We start from the raw sequence: 23,149 nt of genomic DNA on the forward strand, positions 1-23,149 counted from the left end.
TCAAATACATAAGTATTGGGATAGAAAACAGAGGAAATATAGACAAGTTGAAATCAGTCACGATAGAGTGATTGGTTTTTGTTTTCAAAACTTCCTTTTAAATTGTTGTATTTATCATTGTGACATTCTTTATGTTTTCTCCAGGAAACACTGACTGGAAAGTATGGGGAAGACTCTAAGCTTATCTATGACCTGAAGGATCAGGGTGGGGAGCTGCTGTCCCTTCGCTATGACCTCACTGTATCTTTCTGAATATGGATTCTTGACCCTTTGGAGGGCTGGCCCTCCCTGGGCTGGGGCCATTTCTAGCCTCAGGTTTGGGGACAGCCAGACACAGGTGGGATCAAATATGATGCCTTTGGCAATCAGGAGAATTATTTTCTAAACCATGAGGACGACTTTGGCTAAACAGAGCTTAGCCTTAGAAGTCTTCTGAAGTCTGAGGAAGACCTCAGCTTTATGTCTAGGCCCAGTTCCAACTCTACCAACAATTTCTCTGATTTCAGAATACCTCTCCCCTGCCCCATCCAGTGGACAGAGTTTTTAATTGACCAACAGCACATTTCCTTTATCTCCAAGCTATGTCAGAGACTCCTCCGCTTAGAGATCCCACATGGGGCACTTTTTCTGCTCCATGGCCGATCTGCTCAGCCCCCTGCTGTGCATAGCACAGGGGAAACACTACCAAAGTGAAAGAAGCCTTACTCTTTTTTGAGCCTTCCACTGCCCCTTGCGTTAACAAAGTTGATTTTTTCTGATGTTCAGAAATGCTATTAATCTTACTGGTGGTGGTTTTACCCACCAGGGAGAGACTAGATCCCAGTTTCTGTTGATGATGATAATCAACTTCCAGACTGTGATAGGAGGGGCTTTCTCCTTAACTCTTTGTCATCAGGTTCCTTTTGCTCGGTATTTGGCAATGAATAAACTTACCAACATTAAACGCTACCACATAGCAAAAGTATATCGGCGGGATAACCCAGCCATGACTCGCGGCCGATATCGGGAATTCTACCAGTGTGTGAGTATGTGGGGCATAGTGGGTAACTTGATGCGCCCTCAAGCTAGTAGAATCTACTGAGTACTCATGGAGTCCTGAGCAAACTGGATGCCCCAGATAATGCTGACTCTTAGGTTTCTTAAGGATCTTCATGTAGATTTAACAAAGGCCCTGGGGGTGGGTGTAGGAGAGGAAGACAGGGATTATTCTCCCTGTTTTATATATGAGTAAACTAGAGACTCAGCAAGATTAGAAATCATAGGGATAAGAAAGGCAAAGTCAGGAGTAGAACTCTAGGTCCAGTGCTCTTCATATTAAATCACAGTGACAGGATCACAGCAAAGGATGAGGAATATTGGATTTGAGGTACCAAATCATCCAGACTGGTGGGCAGAGCTTCTGAATAGAGAAAAATGGCAAAGAACCAAGGCTTTCTGGTCACCCCCACAGTGGTTTGAGGAAATAAGGAAAAGTAAATGAGTAAGGTAATGAAGGAATAGCCCCATGGATGGGAAGGAAAGCAGGACTCATATAAGAGCCCCCAAGAATGCTGAGGTTTTCCTCTGGACTGATGAGGAAGGTCTGTGCATGAGTGCAAACTGGCCTTCACAGAGAGCAGAGCTCCTAGGAGTGGCCCCGTTAAGAAAGTTAAACCCCTGAGACCCCTAACTATCCCTCTCCCTGCAGGATTTTGACATTGCTGGGCAATTCGACCCCATGATCCCTGACGCAGAATGCCTGAAGATCGTGTGTGAGATCCTGAGTTCACTTCAGATAGGTGACTTCCTAGTCAAGGTCAGAGCTGAACAAGGCTGGGAGGGCAAAAGTTGGGTCTGGCTTCTCACAGGAGAAGGTCTTTACACAAGGGATCAGTAGCCCAAGTGACCAAGGTTACTGAGGGTCGTGTAGAGATTCTCTCCTTGCTACACCTTTTGTCCCTGCAGGTAAATGATCGGCGCATCCTAGATGGGATGTTTGCTGTCTGTGGGGTTCCTGATAGCAAGTTCCGTACCATCTGCTCCTCAGTGGACAAGCTGGACAAGGTAACATCCCAAACACCTGCCCCTTTTTTCTCCAGATCCCACCCTGCCTTGAGAAATGGAAAACAAGATAAGGACAGAGAGGTGGCTACCTCCATGCCCACCAAGGGAAGGTTAACTCAAGGATGTAGGTTGAAGGGCATCTTCTACTCTAAGACAAGGAGGGCCCACACTTGTCCTGTGGTAGGTAACGTGCCCAAAGGTCCCTGACTCAAATCTGTCTGCTTAGGTGCCCTGGGAGGAAGTAAAGAATGAGATGGTAGAAGAGAAGGGTCTTGCACCTGAAGTGGCTGACCGCATTGGGAACTACGTCCAGCAGCATGGTAACAAACCCTGCCTCTTCAGCAGCCATACCACTGACCTAAAGCCAAACTCTTCTCTCTGTGTATATGTGGGGGGCAGGGAGGGAGAGAAAGAGAACGAATTACACATATATATGTGCAGTCCAGGCTAAAAGGTAAAGCCCCTACCTTTTCCTTCCTGTCAGTCTGGCTCACAAGTCTGTCTCTCCAGGTGAAGTATCTCTGGTGGAACAACTGCTCCAGGATCCTAAACTGTCCCAAAGCAAGCAGGCCTTGGAGGGCCTGGGAGACCTGAACCTTCTGTTTGAGTATCTAACCCTGTTTGGCATTGCTGACAAGGTGAGTCAGGTTGGGAATGGAAGCCTTAGCTGAGCTCTGGGGCTTCTGATGCTCAGTCCTCATCTGGTACTGAACATGTTCTCGTCCCCACAGATCTCCTTCAACCTGAGCCTTGCTCGAGGGCTGGACTACTATACTGGGGTGATCTATGAGGCAGTGCTGCTACAGACCCCAGCCCAGCCAGGGGAAGAGCCCCTGAGTGTGGGCAGTGTGGCCGCTGGAGGGCGCTATGATGGGCTGGTGGGTATGTTCGACCCCAAAGGGCGCAAGGTGCCATGCGTGGGGCTCAGCATTGGAGTGGAGCGGATCTTTTCCATCGTGGAGCAAAGGTTGGAGGTAAGTGGATAAAAGACAGTCTGGGCAGGTGGTGACACCCAAGCTATCTTTGATCTCCAAGGGGGCAAATGGTGCTTTTTTGAGGAAGTAGCATCTTTGAAGAGAAATGGAGAAAAGATGATCGCTGACCTTCACAGACCCCAACCCCATTATAGGCCAACTTTATGGATATTTGATTATTATTTTTTCACAAAATCCCTTGCTCTGGGTCCCTACTTTCCTCAGAGCTGTCAGGAGTCTAGGCTGGTATATCCAGCGACCCAGATCTTCCTCACAATACAGAATACTTAATATTCTACTACTCTTTGCCAGGCACTGTGCTCAGTACTTTTCATGCTTTTTCTAATAAAATTCTTTCAACGGCCCGCTGAGAGTAGCTACTTTTATTATTTAAATTTTTCAGATGAAGAATATAAAGAATTTATATGTCTTGACTCTCTAGCTCATGGAGTAACACCAGGGAAGCCCCTCATAGCCTCAAGCACTCCTTTGCTTGTTCTTAACTGGCTGCTTGCATTTCATCCCCTGGGAATGCTCTGGCAGTAACCTTACTGCTGCTCCATCCTTTTCTCAACAGTGGAAACCACCCATGTTTCCCAGTTGAAGTCACTGTTCCAGTAGGCATCTTATATTGTAAAACTATGAAAATAGTTTTCCAGAAAAACACAAGGGGCAGCAGCAGCATTCTCCTTTCCTCCTATCCACACATATCCTGGGTTGTGCCCTATGGCTGAAGGGTAAAAGGCACAGTCTCTTGACTGCCCAGATGGTTAAGTGGGAACTAGAATTGCCAGGGGTGATTGGATTGCCTGAAGGGCTCACAGTATCACTTTTGTGTGAATGTTCTTATGGGCCCTTAAGGTACTAGATGGAGATGAGCGAGAAGTTACTGTACATAAGCTACCTTTGCCTTTAGCGTAGGTTATTTATTCTGTCAAGTCACATGTACAAGCCAGTTAGTTCAGTTCTTATATCTTCTAAAAGCTACCTTATGCCCAGTTGCTAGATGAAAAGACTGGACCCCTGCCCTGGTAGAGCTCACAAAGTTGGGCCTGGTCTCAGAAGCCTGACAAGGGCCTGCTCTGTGTGCTCCTCAAAGTTGTTGTAAAGGGTAGCCCAGCTCTTTGACTCTTACCTACACCTTCCCTAGGCCTTGGAGGAGAAGGTACGGACCACAGAGACACAGGTGCTTGTGGCATCTGCACAGAAGAAGCTGCTGGAGGAGAGACTGAAGCTCGTCGCAGAGCTGTGGGATGCTGGAATCAAGGTATAAGAAGCAAGCCCCAGGGTGGCAGTAAACCTGGGAGTGCTGGCTATAGACTAAATAAAAGCTCACTCATAGTGACCCTGCTATTCTGTGATTTCTTGGGGTGGAGCTAAGAGCAAGGTGACGGGTTGGGCACCCTGGAAGTTGTCCCTAAGGACAGCAGAAGCCAGCCTTCATTTTCTGCCTGGGTCCCCTGCAGGCAGAGCTGCTCTACAAAAAGAATCCGAAATTACTGAACCAGTTGCAATACTGTGAAGAGGCAGGCATCCCACTGGTGGCTATCATTGGTGAGCAGGAGCTCAAGGATGGGGTCATCAAGCTCCGTTCAGTGGCCAGCAGGGAAGAGGTAAGTAGGCAGGCAGGAAGAATAAGATAGGGAATGTATGCCATTTTGATAGGCCAATGCCCATTCAAGACCTGAGCAAAAGCCTGGCATTCATATTCGCACCCACTTATAAAGGACTTAAGGGCTTAACCTGTTACTACGGTCATGGTAGGGTAAGCTCTCCACCCCCACATACACCCTGTGTCTCTGGCTTCCCCTAACAAGCTGTCTACTCTGAGGTGTTTGATTGAGTTCCTGCTCCTAGCTATTTCCAGCCTGATGCCTAGAGGAAAGAGGGCCCTCAGGGAACAATGGGGTAAAAGACACTCAGACCACTTTCTCCCTCATCCTGGCCAGGTGGACGTCCGAAGAGAAGACCTCGTGGAGGAAATCAAAAGGAGGACAAGCCCGTCCCTTTGCATCTGCTGAACTGAGCAAACTATCAGAGGACAGTGGGACTGGCACTATTTAAGGCTCAGACAAAACTCTGCATATGTACATCAACAGCTTTGCACACTTCTGTTCCAGCAGGAAGACCTGAAGAGTGGTCAGAACAGAGACATTATTATTATTTTATTGGTAATCACAGACAAAGATGGCCAGGTACTAGGCCATTTTCTATCAGAGGCCCTAGGGGCTTGGTCCAGTCTGGCTCGTGGGCAACAAGGACCCAGCCTGAGATGGCCTCCTTTGCAGGACCCTACACCAGGTGGAGAGACTGCCCCCGCAACCAGTCGCCAAAGGTCCAATAAAATGCCTCAACCACTGGAGCCTGCCTGTGTTGCTATTGCTTAGCCCTGCCTTCTATCAGAGCCTGACCACTTTAGCGGTGGAAGATGGGAGAAAGACTTACAGTAGGCCCCATGGACTCTGCCTAGGGTGAAGGGTGCCGCCAAGTTTCTGGCCTCCAGCGCTTATCCTTGCCGGTTTGCCAGCTGTTTCTTAGGAGCTGGGGCTGCCCACAAACTGACCCGCCGGGCTTTCTAGATTTCACCTGAGGGTCAGAGGGTCCCGCGGCGCACGTGCGGCGGATACTCCCACCCCCTTGGGGGGCGGGGTCGTGTTCAAAGCCAATGAGAGCTTGGGGGGGTGGAGGGGTAGGGAAGCTTCCAGAGGCCGATAGGGAGGAGGTTATATAGAGGGCACCGGCGGACCAACGGGAGAGCCATGCAGACCAAGCGGGAGTGTGAGGTAGGTGGTTGGCAACGAGGGGGTGGACGAGCCCCACCTGCGCAGGGAATGGGGGCGCCTGGGGCCGCAGTACGACAGGCGAGGTGGGGGCGGCGATCCGCCATTCCAATCTGCCCTTTCCCCCTCAGCTGTGGTGTGAGAGGGTGAATCCAGAGAACAAGGCGGCGCTGGAGGCGTGGGTCAGGGAGACAGGCATCCGCCTGGTGCAAGTGAACGGGCAGAGGAAGTATGGCGGGCCACCCCCAGGTACGCTAGTCCCAGCCCTACGCCTGTCCGGTTACGCCGGCCTCGACGGCCCTGAGAAACCCCTTTGGGGGCGGTGCCTATCCCGAGGCTCCACAGTCAAACTCTTAACTACCCATTACCCCCTCCCCCAGCAAACGTGGAAACGTCTTGTTTTTGGCTTTCCACCCACCCTCTTTGAGGAACAGAGCCAGCCTTAAGGTGCACTTACAATGTGCCTGCCTCGTTTATGCCAATAACCCGGGGTACGGGCGTTGTACCCATTTCACAGACTAGTACTCACATGGTCCCTCCCGCGCCGGGACCCTGGGCTCCGAACCTGGTCGGTCCCGTTGGATGACGGTGCCCATCCCTACCCCCTTCCCCCAGGCTGGGTGGGCAGCCCGCCGCCGCCCGGGTCGGAGGTATTTATCGGGCGGCTGCCCCAGGATGTGTACGAGCACCAGCTGATCCCACTGTTCCAGCGTGTGGGCCGCCTTTACGAGTTCCGCCTGATGATGACCTTCAGCGGCCTGAATCGTGGCTTCGCCTACGCCCGCTACAGCTCGCGACGCGGCGCCCAGGCCGCCATCGCCACACTGCACAACCACCTGCTGCGGCCCTCCTGCCCGCTGCTCGTATGCCGCAGCACCGAGAAGTGCGAGCTGAGCGTGGACGGGCTGCCGCCGGCCCTGAGTCGCCGCGCGCTACTGCTCGCACTGCAGCCTCTCGGTCCCGGCCTGCAGGAGGCGCTGCTGCTGCCCAGCCCCGGGCCCGCGCTCGCGCAGATCGCGCTGCTCAAGTTCAGCTCGCATCGTGCTGCCGCCATGGCCAAAAAGGCCCTGATGGAAGGTAGGGGTGAAGGCTGCGGGAGTAAGCTGGTCGGGGCAAACGTGTTCGGCCAGGCACTTTACCTGAACAGTCAGCACGGCCGGCCGGTAAAGTCTCAAGATCTTAGGGTCACGAATGCCTGAATTTGTGACCTTATACTATTTGACCTCAGATTTTAAAATTTCCAGTGGTACTACCACGTACCTAAATTTAACGCTTCTCAGGCATTATCTCCTGACTGAATCCTCAACATTCCAATGAAAATAACACAGAGCTCCCTCTTTAGAGATGAGATTGTTTTAAGAGAAGGGGACTTGCCCAAGGCAGTCCAACTGAGAATGTGAGAATTATAGGAGGCATTTAGCACATTCGTTGATTCATAGCAAGTATTCACAGTAAAGGTTAGCTATTATATGGTTATGAGGTAGACAAAGCCTGCATCAACCAGTATTCCTGCAAGAGAATTTAGAAGGTAGCAGTTATTACACTCCCATTACAAATACAAGGAAGCCTTAAGTTTTTCATTTGCTAGAGCGCACCACCAGGAAATGGGGAGGCTAGAAATTAAAACAGGCCTGGGCCACTCCTAAGGGCACTTGGGCCCAGGGCTAAAACTTGTCCTGTGTCTGCCTTTTTCCTGCAGGGCAGTCACGCCTCTGTGGAGAGCAGGTAACCGTGGAGTGGCTCAAGCCGGACCTGAAGCAGCGACTCCGCCAGTTTGTGGGTCCCTCCCTGAGGTGCCCACAGCCAGAGGGCAGACGATTGACCCTGGCCAGGGACAAGTTAGAGTCCCAAGGGGCTCGGGCTGCCCTGCAGCTACTGTGCCAACAGATGAAGCTGGGTAGCCCAGTGTTCCTTACCAAGTGCTTAGGCACAGGTCCTGCTGGCTGGCACCACTTCTGGTACCAAGTGGTGATCCCTGGGCATCCAGTGCCCTTCAGTGGCCTCATCTGGGTTGTGCTGTCTTCTGATGGGCAGGATGGGCATGAGGTGGCCAAGGATGCTGTGTCTGCACGGCTGCTGGAGGCACTGAGTGAGTCTGGGGCCAGCCTCCTGTGGTCTGCTGGGGCTGAGGCAGGTACCATGGTTAAGCAGTGACCCTATCCTCTCCACAGGCAGCCTGACTAAGTAGGCAGAGCCTATGTCAGTCCCCAACCCAGCAAGCCTGAGCAGCCACCATCTGATCCCAAAAGAGGGAGGAGCATGGGCCCTACCCTAAGCCTGACACAGCTTCCCAGTTGGGGCAGGGCCCCAGCACACCAGGGGGCAGCTCAGGTTTGACTAGGTTGTGGTGAAGGACCTTGCCCTCCTCCCAGCCCAGGGTCTCACATGACCCCTTGGTCTTCTTGGCTGTTGTCTGGTGTGCGTGCGCGCGCACGCACACACACACACACACACACACACACACACACTCTCCTCCCACAGCTTAGCATGAATCTACTGCTATTTTTCTTAATTTGTTTTTGTTGGTTTTTATTTGGGGGCCGGCTGAGCCAAAGGGTCAGAAATCTGCCTTTTGTCCCCACCACTTGGCATTCTGGTTTTGGTATATGTGTATTGTTCATTTTTTCTATGCTGGTTGTATTTATATTAAACCCCTGGTTAGTGTATACCTGTGTCCGTGCTGTCTTGCCCCAGCTGGGGGCTTCCACGAGGAGAGTGAGCAGCTCTACTTCCCCACATTGGTGCCCTGAGTCCTGAGCCTCTGTCTCCCAATCTCCTTGCACTGCACAATAGGGTACGATAAATTCGTAGCCTCTCCGGGAATCCAGCCCAGGAAGCATAACTCTTGCCCAGAGGACCTGCCTTGAGATTTAGCTCATTCCCTCAGTCACTGTCATCTTCACTCTCCTCTTCCTCCCTCTCTTCTCCCTCCTCCCTCAGTCCTGCAAAGAAGTCATCAGTGCTCCAGGCCTTGCTGCTCAGCGCCCGCAGCGGTCTTCCTTTTTTTTTGCGCCGACGGTAGTCATCTACCACCACAGACCGCAGCTGGGCCATGTCCCAAAACTTGAGGCGTTGGTCATGGCCACTGCTAGCCAGGAAGCGGCCACAGTGGGAGAGGGCCAGCTCCTCCACAGGCTCTCCAGCATGCTGTCCCACGCTGCCCACCACTCGGTTCGGCAGGATATTCACAGCCCTGGGCAGAGAAGAGTGTTGAGTATTGGCTGGTTTAGGCTGCCTTTCCTATGACCTGAGGGTCTGGCTTCTCTCACCTGATGACTCCATCAGTGGAGCCAGTGCATAGCAGACTGTCAGTGACTGGAACCATGCAGTCGATGGACTCGGCTCTCAGTGCGAAGCGGTCACTTGTGGCCCCAAAGCCATTCCAGTTGAAGAGGTAGATGGTACCCTCACTGGAGCCACAAACCACCTTCTTCCCACACTGCAGGGAAATAGAGCAAATCATGTTTGTAGAACCACATTAGACCAAATCCCTAGCACACATACATCCCACCATACCCAGCTGTACTTTCATGATCGTGACAGAGGTCAGGTCTCCAGACTGAGGTTCTGAAAGCAGCTCAAACCGGCGTCGCTTAATATTGAAGACACCAAGACAGCCATCCCCACTGCAAAAAGAGCAGCACAGCACACTTGGCCAGAGGCTCTCATTGAGGGAGACATACAACAGGAAAAGGAGGGGCGGTGGCTTTGAGGCAGTACCTGGCTGTCAGCAGCAGCTTCTTGACTGAGTCCAGAGCCATGTCAGCAATGTACTCCTCATGCTGCCGCATATCCATTAAGGGGCCTTCCTTCCGCTGGTCCCAGAGCCGGATGCCACCTGTGTCATCCCCAGTGGCCAGAACATTCTCATCCACCAGCAACAGACTGTTGATGGGGGCACTAGAGAAACAGATGCAGCAGTTCTTGGAGCATCTATGTCCCAGTAGGGAGCTATAAGTCCTTATCCCTCACTTCAATGCACAATTGGCTTCCCTTACCCATGAGCCTTGGAAATGCGTCTTTCTAGTCGGCCTTGCTCCACATCTAGAACATGAATGGCTTTGTCCTTGGACACAGTAATAAGTTCTGAGGAAAAAGGTGCCCAGATCATAGTGCAGTTTACTGCACCCTTCCCACCACCACACTGCTGGCTGCCCTCCATACTCACTCTGCCCATCTTCAGAGAAGACCACAGCACGGCAGGATTTGAGGTGGTGACCTGAGGACCAGAGCTCCTTGGTTTCCCCCTCTTGGCAGGAATAGGAAAAGCTGGAGAGAGGTGGAGGAAAGTGAATGACCCCAGATCCCGCCTGGGATGCATAGAGTATAAAGACCAACTAGTCACCCTTCCACCTACCTAGGAGTTCCCGCCTGTACACCTCTGAGCCTGAGGAGCTTACCATCACATTTTTCCATTTTCAGTGAGCTTCAAATGTTAGGTCTTTTTCTCATTTGAAACACATTAAAAGTACATTAGCTTGGGACTTCTCTGTAACATCTGCCCACCCCTCTTCATCATCATTGAAAGCCCCAGCCTGGGGAAAGATTAGGTCTGGACCACTGTGGAGGCCCAGAAATATCTGTTAATGACAGAAGAACAACCCTAGAAGTTGGAAATGTAAAGATTAGTAAGACAAGATTCTTGCACTCCATGTCTGCAGGAGCTAGAGAAAGCTACAATTAATTATGGCACATTGACCACATGCTGAAAAGGAGGTAGGATCAAAATGGAGGTGAAGCAGAGAGGCAACATGTAAGCTTGGCTTTGAGGCAAGCACCTGTTCAGAGTATCCCCAGTGCCCTTGTCAGAAGAGATCCCTAAAAAAAACTAAATGAATTAGTGCTTAATTGCCAGTGCGTTCCAAGTGGTCAGAACTGGGTCTATGTATTGTTTCTTCTATCCCAGTGCCTAGCATGAAAAAGCCACCTAATAAACATTCACATTTTTTAGTGGATGAGGCAAGCGTTCAAATAATTACAAAAACCGACATAAGATTACAAACCATTATGAAGTTCACAAGAGAAAGGAATCTGTTGCCAAAGTATTACCTAATAGGTAATCAGTCTGAGGCATGGAGGAATAGTGAAGAGATGCTGAGAACTCAGGGAGAGTAGGTACAAGGGAGGGGAAAGGAGTTTTCCAGGCTGAAGGAATAACATGCAAAGGAGATGAGGCTTCAAGATAACATTATAAAAGTAAGGATAAATGAACACAGAAAACACGGGAGAGCGACCAAAGGCCAGCCTGAGGGTCAAGGCCCTGAATGCCAGATTAGGGAGTTTGGACTTAATGCTAAAAGCAAAAGTAAACCAAGATTTTAGTCAAGGAAGCGAAATGGTTGGATTTGTGTTTTCAAAAGATCAATTAAAGTAGGCAAAGAGCAAAAGCAGGGACTCCGCTGGGCCTCTTGCAGGCTCAGTATAATAATCTGGCGGTAAACAGTGCCCTGAAAGCCTTCTTGTCCTGCTGCTTGCTTACTATATCTGGGCTCTGTCAAGACATTACAGTCACTTTAATCTTTAAGTTCTTTCAAGAGATTTGTGTGGTAACTTATTTAAAGCCGAATGTTAATGAACGAATCGGACCAGATGATTCTTGCAAAATTTGTCTCCCGGCAACTCTCCTCTCTCCTCCCAGCTTCATCTCTGGAGAGTTTCCAGACCCAGCAGTCCCCGCACCCACGACGCCCCCAGCCCTGCCGTGCACTTACACGAACACGTCCCCGTCCACGTCCCCCGCCGCCAATAGGTCGCGGGCCGGATGGAACGCCAGCCCACTGGCCGGAGCTTCCAAAACGATGTCTTCCGGGGTGTCACGGATCCGGGCCGCGACTTCGGTGGAGTCGGGGTCGCCCTCGTCGCTCCTATCCCCCGCGAGCCTCTCTTCACACGTGCGGTCCATGCACGGAAAGATTGCGAGCCGCGCAGCAGTCGAGCGGAGAGGCCAGGAACCAATCACCCGGCAAAAGTAGTGGCTCATTCACCGCTTCCTCATTGAAGGGGCGGGCCCGGAAGTGGCGCCGGGGCGTTCCTAACCCGGAAAAGGCGGCCGCCTGCAGCTAATGTGGGTGGAGCTGACCCTAGTGGCCTGGCCCCCCTGGTGGGTTATTTCCACGTGTTTGGCCAATTAGACTGCACCGCGGTGTTTGGCCAATTAGACTGCACGATTATCAATCCCCTTTATTTACTTCAGGGTAAAGCTGAGAACTGCGTTTAAGTCCTTTCCCTTCATCTTGGCTCATGCTGAGAGTTTGGTACAACATCCTTGAAAATCTAAGAAACATCCACACCTATAGAGAATTTTTGAGTTTAGTTGAGCCAAACATGACACATGTTGGGGAACAAGATCTCAAATGTTCCGGACAGTAACAGTTTTGCAGCTTTTATACATTTGAAATTAAGTAGGGAATATAAGGAAGATTACATGAAGGTGGAAGGTGAGGTTTGGATTATAGGATAGTTAACAAGATTATAGGCTCTCTTAAGGGTGGTTATTTCAAAGGTGTGTTAACCTAGATGTGCAAACAATGGGCATGGCTTCTTTAAGGCAAAGATAAGCCTTTTACTAAAATGTGATATGACTGGGGCCTACCTATCATGACCTGCCCAGTTAGGAATTGATGATTAGATCATCCTGAGGTTACTTTCCACAGAACTAGTAAGAACTTAATGCACTTGGAGTTGGGAGAGGACACCACATGTTCATGGCTTGGTGAAACCCAGGACTATGACAAGTGTCAGCCAGGTTGGCCAGGAAGCAGCAAAAGCCCACGCCACAAGAATTTCACATGAGGGGTGGTGGACAGCAGGCAGCCCACGCACACACACACTTAAGCTGCTGCCGTCCATGCTCAACACCTTCATGGCTGAAGGAACAGCATGTGGACCGTTCCTATAATGAGGCTGCAGACCTTCAGTGGGCCAGATCAGCAAGGCTCAGTGCTGGCAAGCAGTTGCTGATGAGGAATATGGGCACAACAGTTGATGTTTTAGACATTCCAGTTAAAAAAGGTTCCATAAAGATAGGAGCACTGTGTAGTGGGGCCGATGAGGAACAGGAGTGCCTGTGGCTGAAGAGAATTCACATGGCTGTGGTCTTAAGCCTTCTACGACATCTTACCTACTGATGCCCAACCCCTTTAATGAGAGGTGAAATAAGTGAGGTTAGGGACCTCAGAGAGGCTCTTTTTCCTCTGTGTGACTGGAAAAGTTGCTGTATGGTGCTGGGAGTCCTTGTCACTATATGGCCAACCAGAGGGTCTTGGTCATCTTCACAATTGATGGTACTTACAGAAACTGATTTTAAACCGCAGTCAACCCCCAGGTCTTGATCTTAGTGAACCTCTGGGTATCACCATCTGAGCCAGGTCTCTGTGACCTTTTTCTTAACTGGGACCACTGCCTCTAACCATGAAACCTAGGTATCATTTACAGGGCCCAATTTCAGCCTCGTAGGTGCCATTCCCAAAGCTGGCTTCCTCAGGAAGCCCTTGACCTATCAAGGTGAAAGTGACCAAAGGCAATGGCTAAGGAGGCCTTCTAGCTTTCCTTGGATCTGGTGAGGCCACACATCTTAGGCTCAGAATAGGCAGTGCCAGCCAGGGATCCAGCCAGAAAGAAGTGGTGACCTTTATTGATGAGTACCAGACCAAAGTACTGGAAATGAACAAAGAGGAGGAAAGGAGCAGGGATGGAGTGATTCGAAGGCTAAGGAGCCCACCTTGGGCCATAGTAAAACTTTTCAGGGTGTTGAAGGACACACCAAAACCTTCTGGCCTAGGACAGGGATTCCCCCAAGGCACTTCCCCAAGGTTATCCCTTCAGCCAGGGAGGGAAGCAGCGATATGAGCTTGGAATTACTAAAGCTCCCAGGAGAGCATAAATTCATAAAAAGTTTTTGTCCTTACAAGTGATTCTCATCAGATGCTATCACCTAGCACAACTTTGGGATTAGGCTAGCAGACCACTGGGCGTGCTATCACCTAGCACCCAGTCGTGCACAACTTTGGGATTAGGCTAGCAGACCACTGGGCTGACCCTAATTTCCAGAGAATCTCTGCCCTAAAAGTGGCCTCCAAGTGGACCTGGATTTGAGACCAATCGTTTTTACGTTCCTCTAACCATCTCTTGCCCATCAGTAAAGGTCACTCCCTTCTTCACTAGGCACCCTGGCTACTCAACATCTTTACTGTCTATGAATCTAGAACCACAGCTCAGGAAAGAACTGAGCTGGCACTCTACATATGACTTTATACAATCAGTAGAATTAATAGCCCTCATGGGGCATCAAGGACCCTGGAGGGAATATGCTCGACACAGAGAAGACAGCAGAGTTAATCAATTTTAATGGAACCAAATATTATACAGTATTATTTTATATACAGTCATTAAAAAAAAAACAACTTTCAACCTTTTTGGGAATTGTAGAAAGCAAGCAGTGGGAAGCACATCCTGTGGAGATCTTTCTTGGCTTCACGTTGGAAATGGAAATTAATATTTTGGTCTTTTCACTTCAACCCTGCAATAGAAGGAGAAATGAGTCAGCATAAATTTAATATACACTAAGCAATTCCCACCAGTCCCTCAGAGGAAGAATAATGCTGCTCACCCATCAGCTTCCATCTTCTTCCTCTTCTCAATGATCTGCAAAAAGAACAGTTAGAGTCAATAGTTATGCTGCCAGTCTAAGCTCACCTGAGGCCCAAGTCTGACCTCTCTCCTACTTCCATGACTCTCCAACCCCCGCCTGTTCCCGGATCTGTGGACCATTGTCTCCTCCCAGCTGAAGCCTTCCCACTGGAAAAGTAGTCCCACGTACTGCACTAATCTTTTTCCACTGGCGATCAAGTTCTGCCTTGTCGTTGGTTTCCTTGAAGCGCCTGGTTTTCCGTCCTTCAGACATCTTGATGCCATATTGGAATGCAGCCCTGAGACAAAAAAGGACAGTTGGGCAAGAAGGCATCAGAGGTTGCATAGTAATAGCAAGGTGTTCCCAGAGGACCCTATGAGCAGAGAATCTATTTGGAAATGTCTCAGCCAGACTACACCCTCTACCCTGATGCAGGCTAGTCCATCCATCACCTTTCTTCTCACTCCCTGACCATATTTAGTACCAACTCACTTGGGCAAAGCCTCCTTGTTGTTCATATACTCGCTGTATTCCTCCTGGGTATCAAAGTCCCAGCGGCCTAAGGGACCCTTCTTGTTACCCTGTTGAAAGACAGATTAGAAGACAGGGAAGGAAGAGATATCAGTGGAAATGGAATTTTAACCCTTGAATAAAGCCAGGCTCTCCCACAATTCCAGATTTCATCAGTCATAAATCCAACCCTAATAAATACTAAATGATTACTATGTACTTACTATATGCCAGGCATCACTCTGAACACCTATCTCATTTCTCTCAAAAACTCTATTAAGAGAACATACATTTCTTTCCATTTTCCTGATGACAAAACTGAGGCATAAGTGGTAAAATAAGTTGGCATAGTCATAGACATTAAGAGTTTGCTGGGTTTTGTTTTCGTTTTCATTTTAAGATTTGGAGGAAAATGGAACAGCTGGCTTGGACAAAAATCAGTTATTTTTTTTTAATTCGGTTTTCTAAAGATTCTAATTCCCTCAGCCCTTTCTACTTATGTATTTGAGGCTTGCTTACCGCCTAGGATAGAAATGAAAGCCAGGCACTTTGTAGAAAATAAAGAGAAATATATTTTGGCCCTGTCTCATTTGATTTTGTATAGACACTTTAAAATAGTGAAGCTGCGCATGACCCCACAGTGCTGCTGATCCCATTACTGCAGCTGAGGGAAGGTGACGACCAGAAAATAAGACACAGATCTTTTGGGAGTGAGTAAAGGGACATGTACTGAAGAGTAATTGCCCGAGAGCCCCCACCCATCCTTCCAACTCCACACCTGGTCCATTTTGCTATAATCCACCTCCTCGTCACTGTCTACAGCCATGTCATCCATCCTAAAGAGAAGCGACAGTTAAACAGATGGTGCAGACCAAGACTCCCATGTTTCATCCGGAAACCTACCCAAGTAAGAGGCTATATGCCTAGGAAGGACCATCCCCCTACATCTCCCACTGAGAGTCTAATAGTACATCCAAGTAAGAAGTACCCCTGGGTCTCAGAAAATCAAATTTCCACCTCATCCCCCACCCCACTTGTTCTCCAATCATTCCAGCCTCCCTTCTTTAGCAGAGTCTCACATACGTGGCCGGGTAGCACTCGGCATAACTGTTGGACATGCCAAAGAAATCTCCCAGCTGCTTCTTGTCTTCTGGCTTCTTTAGCATAAGTTAAGTTAAAGAAAATTTTAAAAAAGGAAAATAGAAAATAATTCTGCCTATAGCATAAAAGCTTCAAGGAAGGACCAAGGGCTAGAAGCCCAACATGAAAACTCCAAGGAGAGGACTGTAGACTTGAATGGGTCTTCTGAGAAAGAGGAAAGTCATAATGACTTCATCCCTGTGAAAATTCAACATAAAAGGGAAGGAGCAGGGTTGTGGGCAAGCAGGCACCTGGAAAAATAACAATTCTCTAGAACCCAGAAACATATTGAAATAAAGGATATGATTCAGTGCCTTCCCAGCCAGCAGAACCAGCAAATTTTTCATTGATTGATTTGATCAACTCCTTGGCAGATCCAGGTCCTGGGGGAAAAAGAACTCTATTAAGACAATGAAACGAGGAATTTACAGTCTCTTCCCTATAACACACTTCCAAACTGTAGTTTTTTGTTTTGTTTTGTTTTTTTGTTGTTTTATTTTTGCGAGGCAACCCTTGGTTGACCTTACAGATTGCAAGGACTATGTCAGCTTACAATCCCTAACATTTTTAATTTTTAAGCCTACAGCACCTGGTCTTCCCTAACATTTTTAATTTTAAGCCTACAGCACCCGGTCTTCCTAGGTGGTCTCCCATCTAAGTACTACCCAGGTCCGACTCTGCTTAGCTTCCAAAACGTATTTTTCATAAAAACATTTTTTAAAGCAACAGAACGCTTTTAGCTAACCAAATTTTAATCAAATCCTAACTAATAATGAGCTACTCTGGTTGAGATGGGGTAGTATACCCAGAATATTGTCTGTGCAACCTGCCTCACATACTCAGAACCCCAAAGCTAGAGGAATTATGTCCAACAGAGCAAATACGACCTGCTATTGCCCAGAAAGCTAGAGGGAACTCCAGACTCATCTTCCGTCTATTTCATATAGCAAGATATGAATCTTATGGGAACCCAGAACCAGGAAGTCCCCCAATCCTACCCCTGTGAGCTGAGCTCTAGGTCAGACTCTCAGCCCAGGGGAAAGCAGGGCTGATAGACCCATGCAAGATTCCTTAGATACAACCTACCTTTGTCAACGTCCAGGGGCTGGAAAGAAAACAGAAACTAAAGTGAGTGTCACCGTGAGATTCCCACTCATCTTTTCCCCAAGTATGAATCAATTCTCTACCTACCCCTGGCCCCATTCCTTGGATGGTTCCCACCCTGGATTAGTCGACCCAGTTGCTACTATGGAGCCACAAGGTTCCTATATAACAGAAGGGTCCTGTACCTGGCTGGGGAGTTAGAGAGATAGACAGCTCGACCACCTGGTACCAGGCGCCACATCTCACCTCATCATCCACTTTTGGCTTCTCAAAGTAGCTGTGCCTCTTCTTCTCCTCCTCTCTCTCTCGGTCCCGCTCCCGCTCCCGATCTCGTTCTCGCTCTCGCTCTCTGTCACGGTCTCTGTCCCTCTCCCTATCGCGCTCACGTTCCCGGTATCTCTCCCGCTCCTTGTCCCGAGGTGTCTTGGTTGTGGAGGGCACATAATCCCCAATGTCTTCAAATATACTAGGAAAAGAGAGATCACTAGCTGCCAAAGTCACACACATACTTACACTGGCCATTCTCACACCATGGCCTTCCCAAAATGCCAAAGACAAGAAACACAGAGCCCCCTTCCTCCCTCAGATCAAGTGACAGGGGCTAGGATACATACTTCATGTCAGCCTCAGGAGGTTTCTTCTCTTCCAGCTTCCCTAAAATGTGAAAAGAGGAATGAGGAAAACTCCCCAGTTAATTCCCTTGACATACTCTTTAATTCTCAATGCCCTTTGGAACATCTTCTGTTCAGAAGATGGGACAACAAAGGCTACCCATACTCTCTCTCTTCATGCCTCAAAGTTGACCACTGCCTCCTGGGTGGGTCAAACAGACAGATGTAACCAATTCCTTGCCAATGCTGTATTGCTTCCATTTTTCTCTGTTCCCCAAGAGTCTTCCCCTAGGAGTGAGGTTTCTCTAATTCTCCAGGTTACCTTTATCCTTCTTCTTGAGCTTCTTGTTGCGGGTACCCTGCCTCAGATAGGAAAGGATCTGGGTGAGCTTGCTAATGACGATGTCATTTGTGGTCAGTGTGGTCTGGGCCTGAAAACCCCAAGAAGCAAAGTTATCCCACTGAGCAGGAACCTCTTCATTGATTCGTTCATTCATTTAACAAATTGAAGGTTAAGTTAGAATTAGCTAGGTGTTGTGGAAAGACATCCCAGACAGATGAAACAGGGTGAAAAGTGATTCCAACAAATTAAAAAAAGCCAGCATGACTGGACAACAAACAACAGGGAAGCACAGTGAAAAAAGGCTGGAAAGGCCAGAAGTTGCAGAGGCTCATAGGCCACAATAAATAATTTGCTCTTTATTCTAATAGTGAGAAAACACTGAAAGCTTCTAGACTGCAATGAGAAAAAAATGTCTTTTGAAATAACTGCTCTGGCCATGTGTAAAAATGGGATAGGGAGATTTGAGGGGCAGGGGTGATGGCTAAAAAGTACAGCATTTTTTGGGGGGGTGAAGAAAATGTTTTAAAATTGACTGTGAAGATGGTTACACAATTTTATGAATATACCCAAAACCATTAAATTGTACATTTTAAAGGGACGAATTGTATGGTATGTGAATTATATCTCGGTAATAATTAATAAATAAAGTACTGGAAGGGAATCACAGTGCAAGCAGGGAAACCAATTAGGAACCTCTTTTAATAGTTCCATTAAGAAATAATGGCTCAGACTAGAACGTTATTGGTAGAGATGGAGAAAAGTAAATGGATTCAATTGAGATTTAAGAGGTAAAAAATAGATAGAACTTGGTAATGCATTAAATGTGGTCAATGATGCCCGAGGCAGAATTGAGGCTGATTCCCAGGTTTGAGGCTCATGTGAAAGGCTCTCAGGATTTGGGTCACTTACCTCCATGGTGGGGCAATCAGCTTTGCTGCGGATGAGAGTGGTGGGGATGTCTGTGTCAGCGTACTCATCATCCAGGTCTACCACGTAGGCCATACGGCCTGGCAGGAACAGCTCATTCCGCTCATACGCCTTGCTCTTGAAGAGCATGCGGTAAACATTGCGGCCTATGAAAGACCAGCAAGTGACAATGAGAACCTTCTAAAGTAACGGCTGCCATTTACTAAGTACTTACTCTGTGCCAGTCACCATGCCACATGCTATGCATCCTTTGTTTTGCTTTGCTTCATTCAGTCTTTACAACAGCCCTGTGAGGTGGGCATTATAATCTCCTTTTAACTGATAAGAACACTAAGGCTGAGATTTAAGTAATTTATCGAAAGTCATAAAGCTACCAAGTGATAGAACAAAAAGTGAGACCAAGGCAGTCTAACTCCAGATCCTGAGCTCCTATCCACCCTTCTACATTGCCTTCTTACGGGCGCTATGTGCCTAGCACTGTATTAGGGCCTGGGAGGGAGGAGGATAGTTAAGGTAATATTGATGATGATGGAAAAACCAGCTCTACTACAAGCTCAGGATGATAGACACGATGCATATATTACTTCTCTTCATCCCAATAGTCCCATGAAGGGAACATTAACCCCATTTTTGCAAATGGACAAACAGGCACTGAGAAATTAAATCAGTTGCCTAAAATCACATACCTGGTGTGGTTTCATCACCAGGATTCGAACCCGTCTCTCTGACTGCAAATTCCGAATTTTTAATTTGCAGCAATGCTACTTACCTCATAATGTATAAACCCCAATCTGAAAAAGCTTCCACCCTAACTAAGAAGACATTAATAACATACACAAAAGAATTTAGTCCATGTCTGAATTCTATTACAGTATTTTATGGGAATTAGCTGGTTCAGGGGCAAAAAAGAGAATAAAATGGGCTGAGGAAAAGGAGAAGCATGTCCTACACAGAGAATTAACTTCTCTACAATTCATCTAGAATACAGAGCCATTAGCGTAGAAACTCTGTACTCACCCAGACGTGTTTTAAATTCAATTTTATTTTCGGGATCCTCATCTTTCCTGAAAAGACAAAAAATATTTTTGCTAAACGTATTCTGACTTTAGGTCCCACCTTTTAAACTCTCGAGTTCGCCGTGATGTTTACTTACTTGGTTTCCTTCTGGGGCTTTTCCATGAGCTCTTCCTCCTCTTTCTCTTTGCTGGCAATCTCAGCTCGTACCTACCAGGAGAGCAAGTAGGGTTTAGACCCTTATTCATTTACATGAATTTACTGAACACCACTACACCACACTGTACCAGGAACTAAGAATTCAGTACTAAACAAGACAATATAATCCTTGCCCTAATGGAGCTTATAGCAGGAGAGACAAACAAACAACGAAGTGAGATAACTGCTATAATAAGTGAAACAGAAGAGGTATGCGAGGGTGTAGGAAGTGGGAGGTAAGGAATAGGGGAAGTTAACCATACCTGGGTGTTTAAGAAAGGTTTCCCAAAGAAACTAAAATTGAGGCTGAGACTTGAAAAATGAGTAGTAATCAGTCTACAGAGGGGACACTGTTAGCCCTTCTAGATGGTTTGAACTAACAGCAATCTCTCTTCTTACCTTGAAAGGCCCATTCAAGAGCATTCAGCATTCTAGTGTTACTCTCCGCTCATTCACCAAGGCTCACCTTTTGAAGCAAAGCAAAATCCAAGCCTTTCACCAAATGGGTGTGTTCCATGTCACCACCCAAAAATTTGGACTCTTGGATCAACTGTCTTCTCTTCTCTGCAGCTGATTTGTCCCTGTATAATGAAAGAGGCCACATTAGAATAGTCTTTTGTGGGGGGGCAAGTGCATCTTGAAATGGCATGGTGTGAGCTCCAGAGCAGGAAAAGTGTGAGGAAGAATTCATATTATAATTCTATGACTCTGGGATGCTGAGGGAACAAAGCCCAGGCCCCCTCAGTACTCACGCCTCAGCGGTGGGGCCCACAGCCCTGTAGTTAGCTGTGGTGCTGATAAGCTCGGTTTCCTCATAATCTTTATTTACACCATCTCGACGTTCCTTGGCACGGTCCCGGTACTTCTCTGCTAGTTCCCGCTCTCTCTCAATTTCTTGTTGGCGAAGCTTGGCATAATAACTGTGACCAGAGAAAGGCAAATGTGTAAGGCTCACCAGCTAATATCCCAAGGTCAGCAGAATGGTTCCTGCCTGTTTCCCTATACCTTTATCCAACTCTCTACGGCAAAAGTTCATATACGTCCTGACAGAACTGCTTGCCACCTCTTGCCAGTCCTCAAAATCACAACTACAGCATTTTCTGGCTCACATCGTTCCAAAACCACCTCAGGATACTCCATCTGTCACTTTAGTATTCTTTAATGCTACCCAACTCTACATCACTGAGTCTCTACAAGTGTGAGATTTTTCCATACAGCAACAATGAAGTCATCTGAATTTTTATCGCCTTCCAAATTTCAACAGAAAATAAATCATTCCTTGCCAGTCCACCCCAAGAAGAAAGGAAAAGCAAAGTATATGTCCCGAAAGTTTAGTATCATAAATGATGACGAATAAGATGATGATGATGGCAGCCAAGACTTACATGCCAGACACTGGTGCTAAGTATTTACATGCATTATCACAGTTGATCCGCAAGATAATCTGATAAAAGTTATTATCACTATCTCCATTCCACAGATGAGAATATGGAGGATTAGAGAGTTAGTTAAGCAAATGCCCAAGGTTCTCCAGCTAGAAACTGGTAAACATGAGATTAAAATACCACAGACTGACTCTAAACCCCTAAACTGCCCCTCCACATATCAGTCTTCTCCAGAGAACCTTAAGACAATAAAGACAAACCTCGGTCTGCAGCCTTATAACTAGCCCCTATTCCTTTTCTCCAAATACTATCCACCTTAAAACTCAACACTCCCCCATCCTTCCTTCACCTTTTCTTTTTTCTCCTTCGTGCAGCTGGGTCTTCATCCTCATTGTACTCCCTTGGCATCCTAGAAGAAAGAGAAATTCGCTGAATGCAAAATATTGCCACAATCCCAAAAATCACAAGAATTGACTGCGAAGACTGATCAAAGCAACAGTTTCAATCAGGCAGAGATCCATGTCAATATCTATATGGGTATCTCCAAATATCTGCCCCAGAATCTGAGTCTCTGGGGGCTGGAATGGACCCAGAAATACGCCCATTTAAACACCAGCAGCAATTCAAGTACAAGTGACTCATGGAACATACTCTGAGAAAAAGTGAGACCCTAGCGCATCCCATTCTCCAATGGAACTTCAATCTCCAGAAGGAGAGACTGGAAACATAGGCTTCAAAAAAGAACTAGCTTTCCAGTTCCTAAGACATCCAGACCAGTAGATTTTCTATAGGAAGGTGATGAGAGACAGCTTGGATCACTCCAGAACTTACTCATGGTGACGTGACTTAGAGGGTGGTGCAGAGGTAGGTGCAGCCCTTGGGGTCATGAGCAGTTTCCTAAAGTCTTCATTGGTGAGTTTCGATCTAGAAAGCAAAGATTTTAAAAATCAGTACCCAATAAGAATTGGAAAAGGAATATGTGGAAAGCATGGTTAACTGTACTGGAAATCAGGGAAATACAAATTAAGATAAAAACATGCCACTTTTAATGCATCAGAGTGTTAATTATTAAAAAGTTTGATAAACTAAGTATAGGTAAGAATTTGAGAAGCTGATATTCTCATATACCACTGATGGGAGTGTAAGTCAGTAAAGCATATTTGGAGGGCAATTTGGCAGCAACTATTAAAATTTAAGTGTGTATATCTTATGACCCGGCAACTCCATTCATCTGTGTAGCCAATTACTGGAATATGTGTATAAAAAGTCCTGTAAAGGTGATTCAATTACAGCTTTGAAAATAAAAACTTGCTAACAACCTAAATGTTTATTAACTGGAGAGCAAATAAATTGTGACAGCGTTTCTAAAATGTGGGGCAGAGAGCACTGATGGTACAAGAGATCATTTTAATTGGTAATGACAAAGACTCACTCCTTGACCAAACTTTAGCCAGGTTGCTTTGAGACCTCTTTCAACCAGGCCTCTCCTAG

General features: G+C 47.4%; 4 protein-coding genes and 1 long non-coding RNA gene across 5 annotated transcripts in view; 2 read left to right on the plus strand and 3 right to left on the minus strand.

Moving 5' to 3' along the window:
- Positions 1–5,379, plus strand: part of HARS (histidyl-tRNA synthetase) — a 10,864-nt gene extending 5,485 nt beyond the window's left edge. The window contains exons 4-13 of the mRNA XM_006923035.3: positions 145–240; positions 896–1,021; positions 1,688–1,795; positions 1,945–2,043; positions 2,270–2,363; positions 2,554–2,681; positions 2,775–3,017; positions 4,168–4,284; positions 4,484–4,630; positions 4,967–5,379. Of these exons, the coding sequence (XP_006923097.1) occupies positions 145–240; positions 896–1,021; positions 1,688–1,795; positions 1,945–2,043; positions 2,270–2,363; positions 2,554–2,681; positions 2,775–3,017; positions 4,168–4,284; positions 4,484–4,630; positions 4,967–5,038 (1,230 nt within the window). The 3' untranslated portion in view covers positions 5,039–5,379. The remainder of the gene's footprint in view (positions 1–144; positions 241–895; positions 1,022–1,687; positions 1,796–1,944; positions 2,044–2,269; positions 2,364–2,553; positions 2,682–2,774; positions 3,018–4,167; positions 4,285–4,483; positions 4,631–4,966) is intronic.
- A 139-nt stretch (positions 5,380–5,518) lies between these two features.
- On the plus strand, positions 5,519–8,463 carry DND1 (DND microRNA-mediated repression inhibitor 1). Its single transcript, XM_006923034.3, has 4 exons — positions 5,519–5,800; positions 5,929–6,046; positions 6,413–6,874; positions 7,497–8,463. Exons 1-4 carry the CDS (start codon positions 5,777–5,779, stop codon positions 7,949–7,951), a joined length of 1,059 nt encoding a protein of 352 aa, XP_006923096.1. The 5' UTR covers positions 5,519–5,776; the 3' UTR covers positions 7,952–8,463.
- LOC112471908 lies at positions 7,129–7,841 on the minus strand. Its single transcript, XR_003043454.1, has 2 exons — positions 7,714–7,841; positions 7,129–7,306 (listed from the first exon to the last, which is right to left on the minus strand). It is a non-coding gene; the product is annotated as an uncharacterized LOC112471908 (long non-coding RNA).
- On the minus strand, positions 8,310–11,825 carry WDR55 (WD repeat domain 55). The gene is made up of 7 exons (XM_006923033.3): positions 11,509–11,825; positions 9,966–10,066; positions 9,796–9,883; positions 9,518–9,697; positions 9,324–9,423; positions 9,067–9,236; positions 8,310–8,990 (listed from the first exon to the last, which is right to left on the minus strand). Exons 1-7 carry the CDS (start codon positions 11,775–11,777, stop codon positions 8,681–8,683), a joined length of 1,218 nt encoding a protein of 405 aa, XP_006923095.1. The 5' UTR covers positions 11,778–11,825; the 3' UTR covers positions 8,310–8,680.
- Positions 11,826–14,120: 2,295 nt separating this feature from the next.
- IK (IK cytokine) overlaps positions 14,121–23,149 on the minus strand; it is a 10,283-nt gene continuing 1,254 nt past the window's right edge. The window contains exons 3-20 of the mRNA XM_006923032.3: positions 22,490–22,582; positions 22,008–22,067; positions 21,026–21,193; positions 20,740–20,854; positions 20,215–20,285; positions 20,079–20,125; positions 19,044–19,207; positions 18,114–18,222; positions 17,795–17,834; positions 17,427–17,646; positions 17,163–17,181; positions 16,381–16,459; positions 16,020–16,100; positions 15,715–15,772; positions 14,919–15,007; positions 14,616–14,724; positions 14,406–14,440; positions 14,121–14,315 (exon numbers count right to left, since the gene is read on the minus strand). Of these exons, the coding sequence (XP_006923094.1) occupies positions 14,288–14,315; positions 14,406–14,440; positions 14,616–14,724; positions 14,919–15,007; positions 15,715–15,772; positions 16,020–16,100; positions 16,381–16,459; positions 17,163–17,181; positions 17,427–17,646; positions 17,795–17,834; positions 18,114–18,222; positions 19,044–19,207; positions 20,079–20,125; positions 20,215–20,285; positions 20,740–20,854; positions 21,026–21,193; positions 22,008–22,067; positions 22,490–22,582 (1,585 nt within the window). The 3' untranslated portion in view covers positions 14,121–14,287. The remainder of the gene's footprint in view (positions 14,316–14,405; positions 14,441–14,615; positions 14,725–14,918; positions 15,008–15,714; positions 15,773–16,019; positions 16,101–16,380; positions 16,460–17,162; positions 17,182–17,426; positions 17,647–17,794; positions 17,835–18,113; positions 18,223–19,043; positions 19,208–20,078; positions 20,126–20,214; positions 20,286–20,739; positions 20,855–21,025; positions 21,194–22,007; positions 22,068–22,489; positions 22,583–23,149) is intronic.

Source organism: Pteropus alecto, unplaced genomic scaffold (genome assembly GCF_000325575.1).
Source record: "Pteropus alecto unplaced genomic scaffold, ASM32557v1 scaffold78, whole genome shotgun sequence".
Taxonomy (NCBI): Eukaryota; Metazoa; Chordata; class Mammalia; order Chiroptera; family Pteropodidae; genus Pteropus; species Pteropus alecto.

Bases quoted from the DNA above. Each gene is read 5' to 3' on its own strand.
- DND1 (XM_006923034.3), top strand. From the start codon at position 5,777: ATGCAGACCAAGCGGGAGTGTGAG. The intron at 6,047-6,412 runs GTACGCTAGTCC...CCCTTCCCCCAG, and splicing joins GTATGGCGGGCCACCCCCAG to GCTGGGTGGGCAGCCCGCCG. The intron at 6,875-7,496 runs GTAGGGGTGAAG...TTTTTCCTGCAG, and splicing joins CAAAAAGGCCCTGATGGAAG to GGCAGTCACGCCTCTGTGGA.
- WDR55 (XM_006923033.3), bottom strand. From the start codon at position 11,777: ATGAGCCACTACTTTTGCCGGGTGATTGGTTCCTGGCCTCTCCGCTCG. The intron at 9,698-9,795 runs GTAAGGGAAGCC...CTGTTTCTCTAG, and splicing joins CGCATTTCCAAGGCTCATGG to TGCCCCCATCAACAGTCTGT. The intron at 9,237-9,323 runs GTACAGCTGGGT...ATTTCCCTGCAG, and splicing joins CCTCTGTCACGATCATGAAA to TGTGGGAAGAAGGTGGTTTG.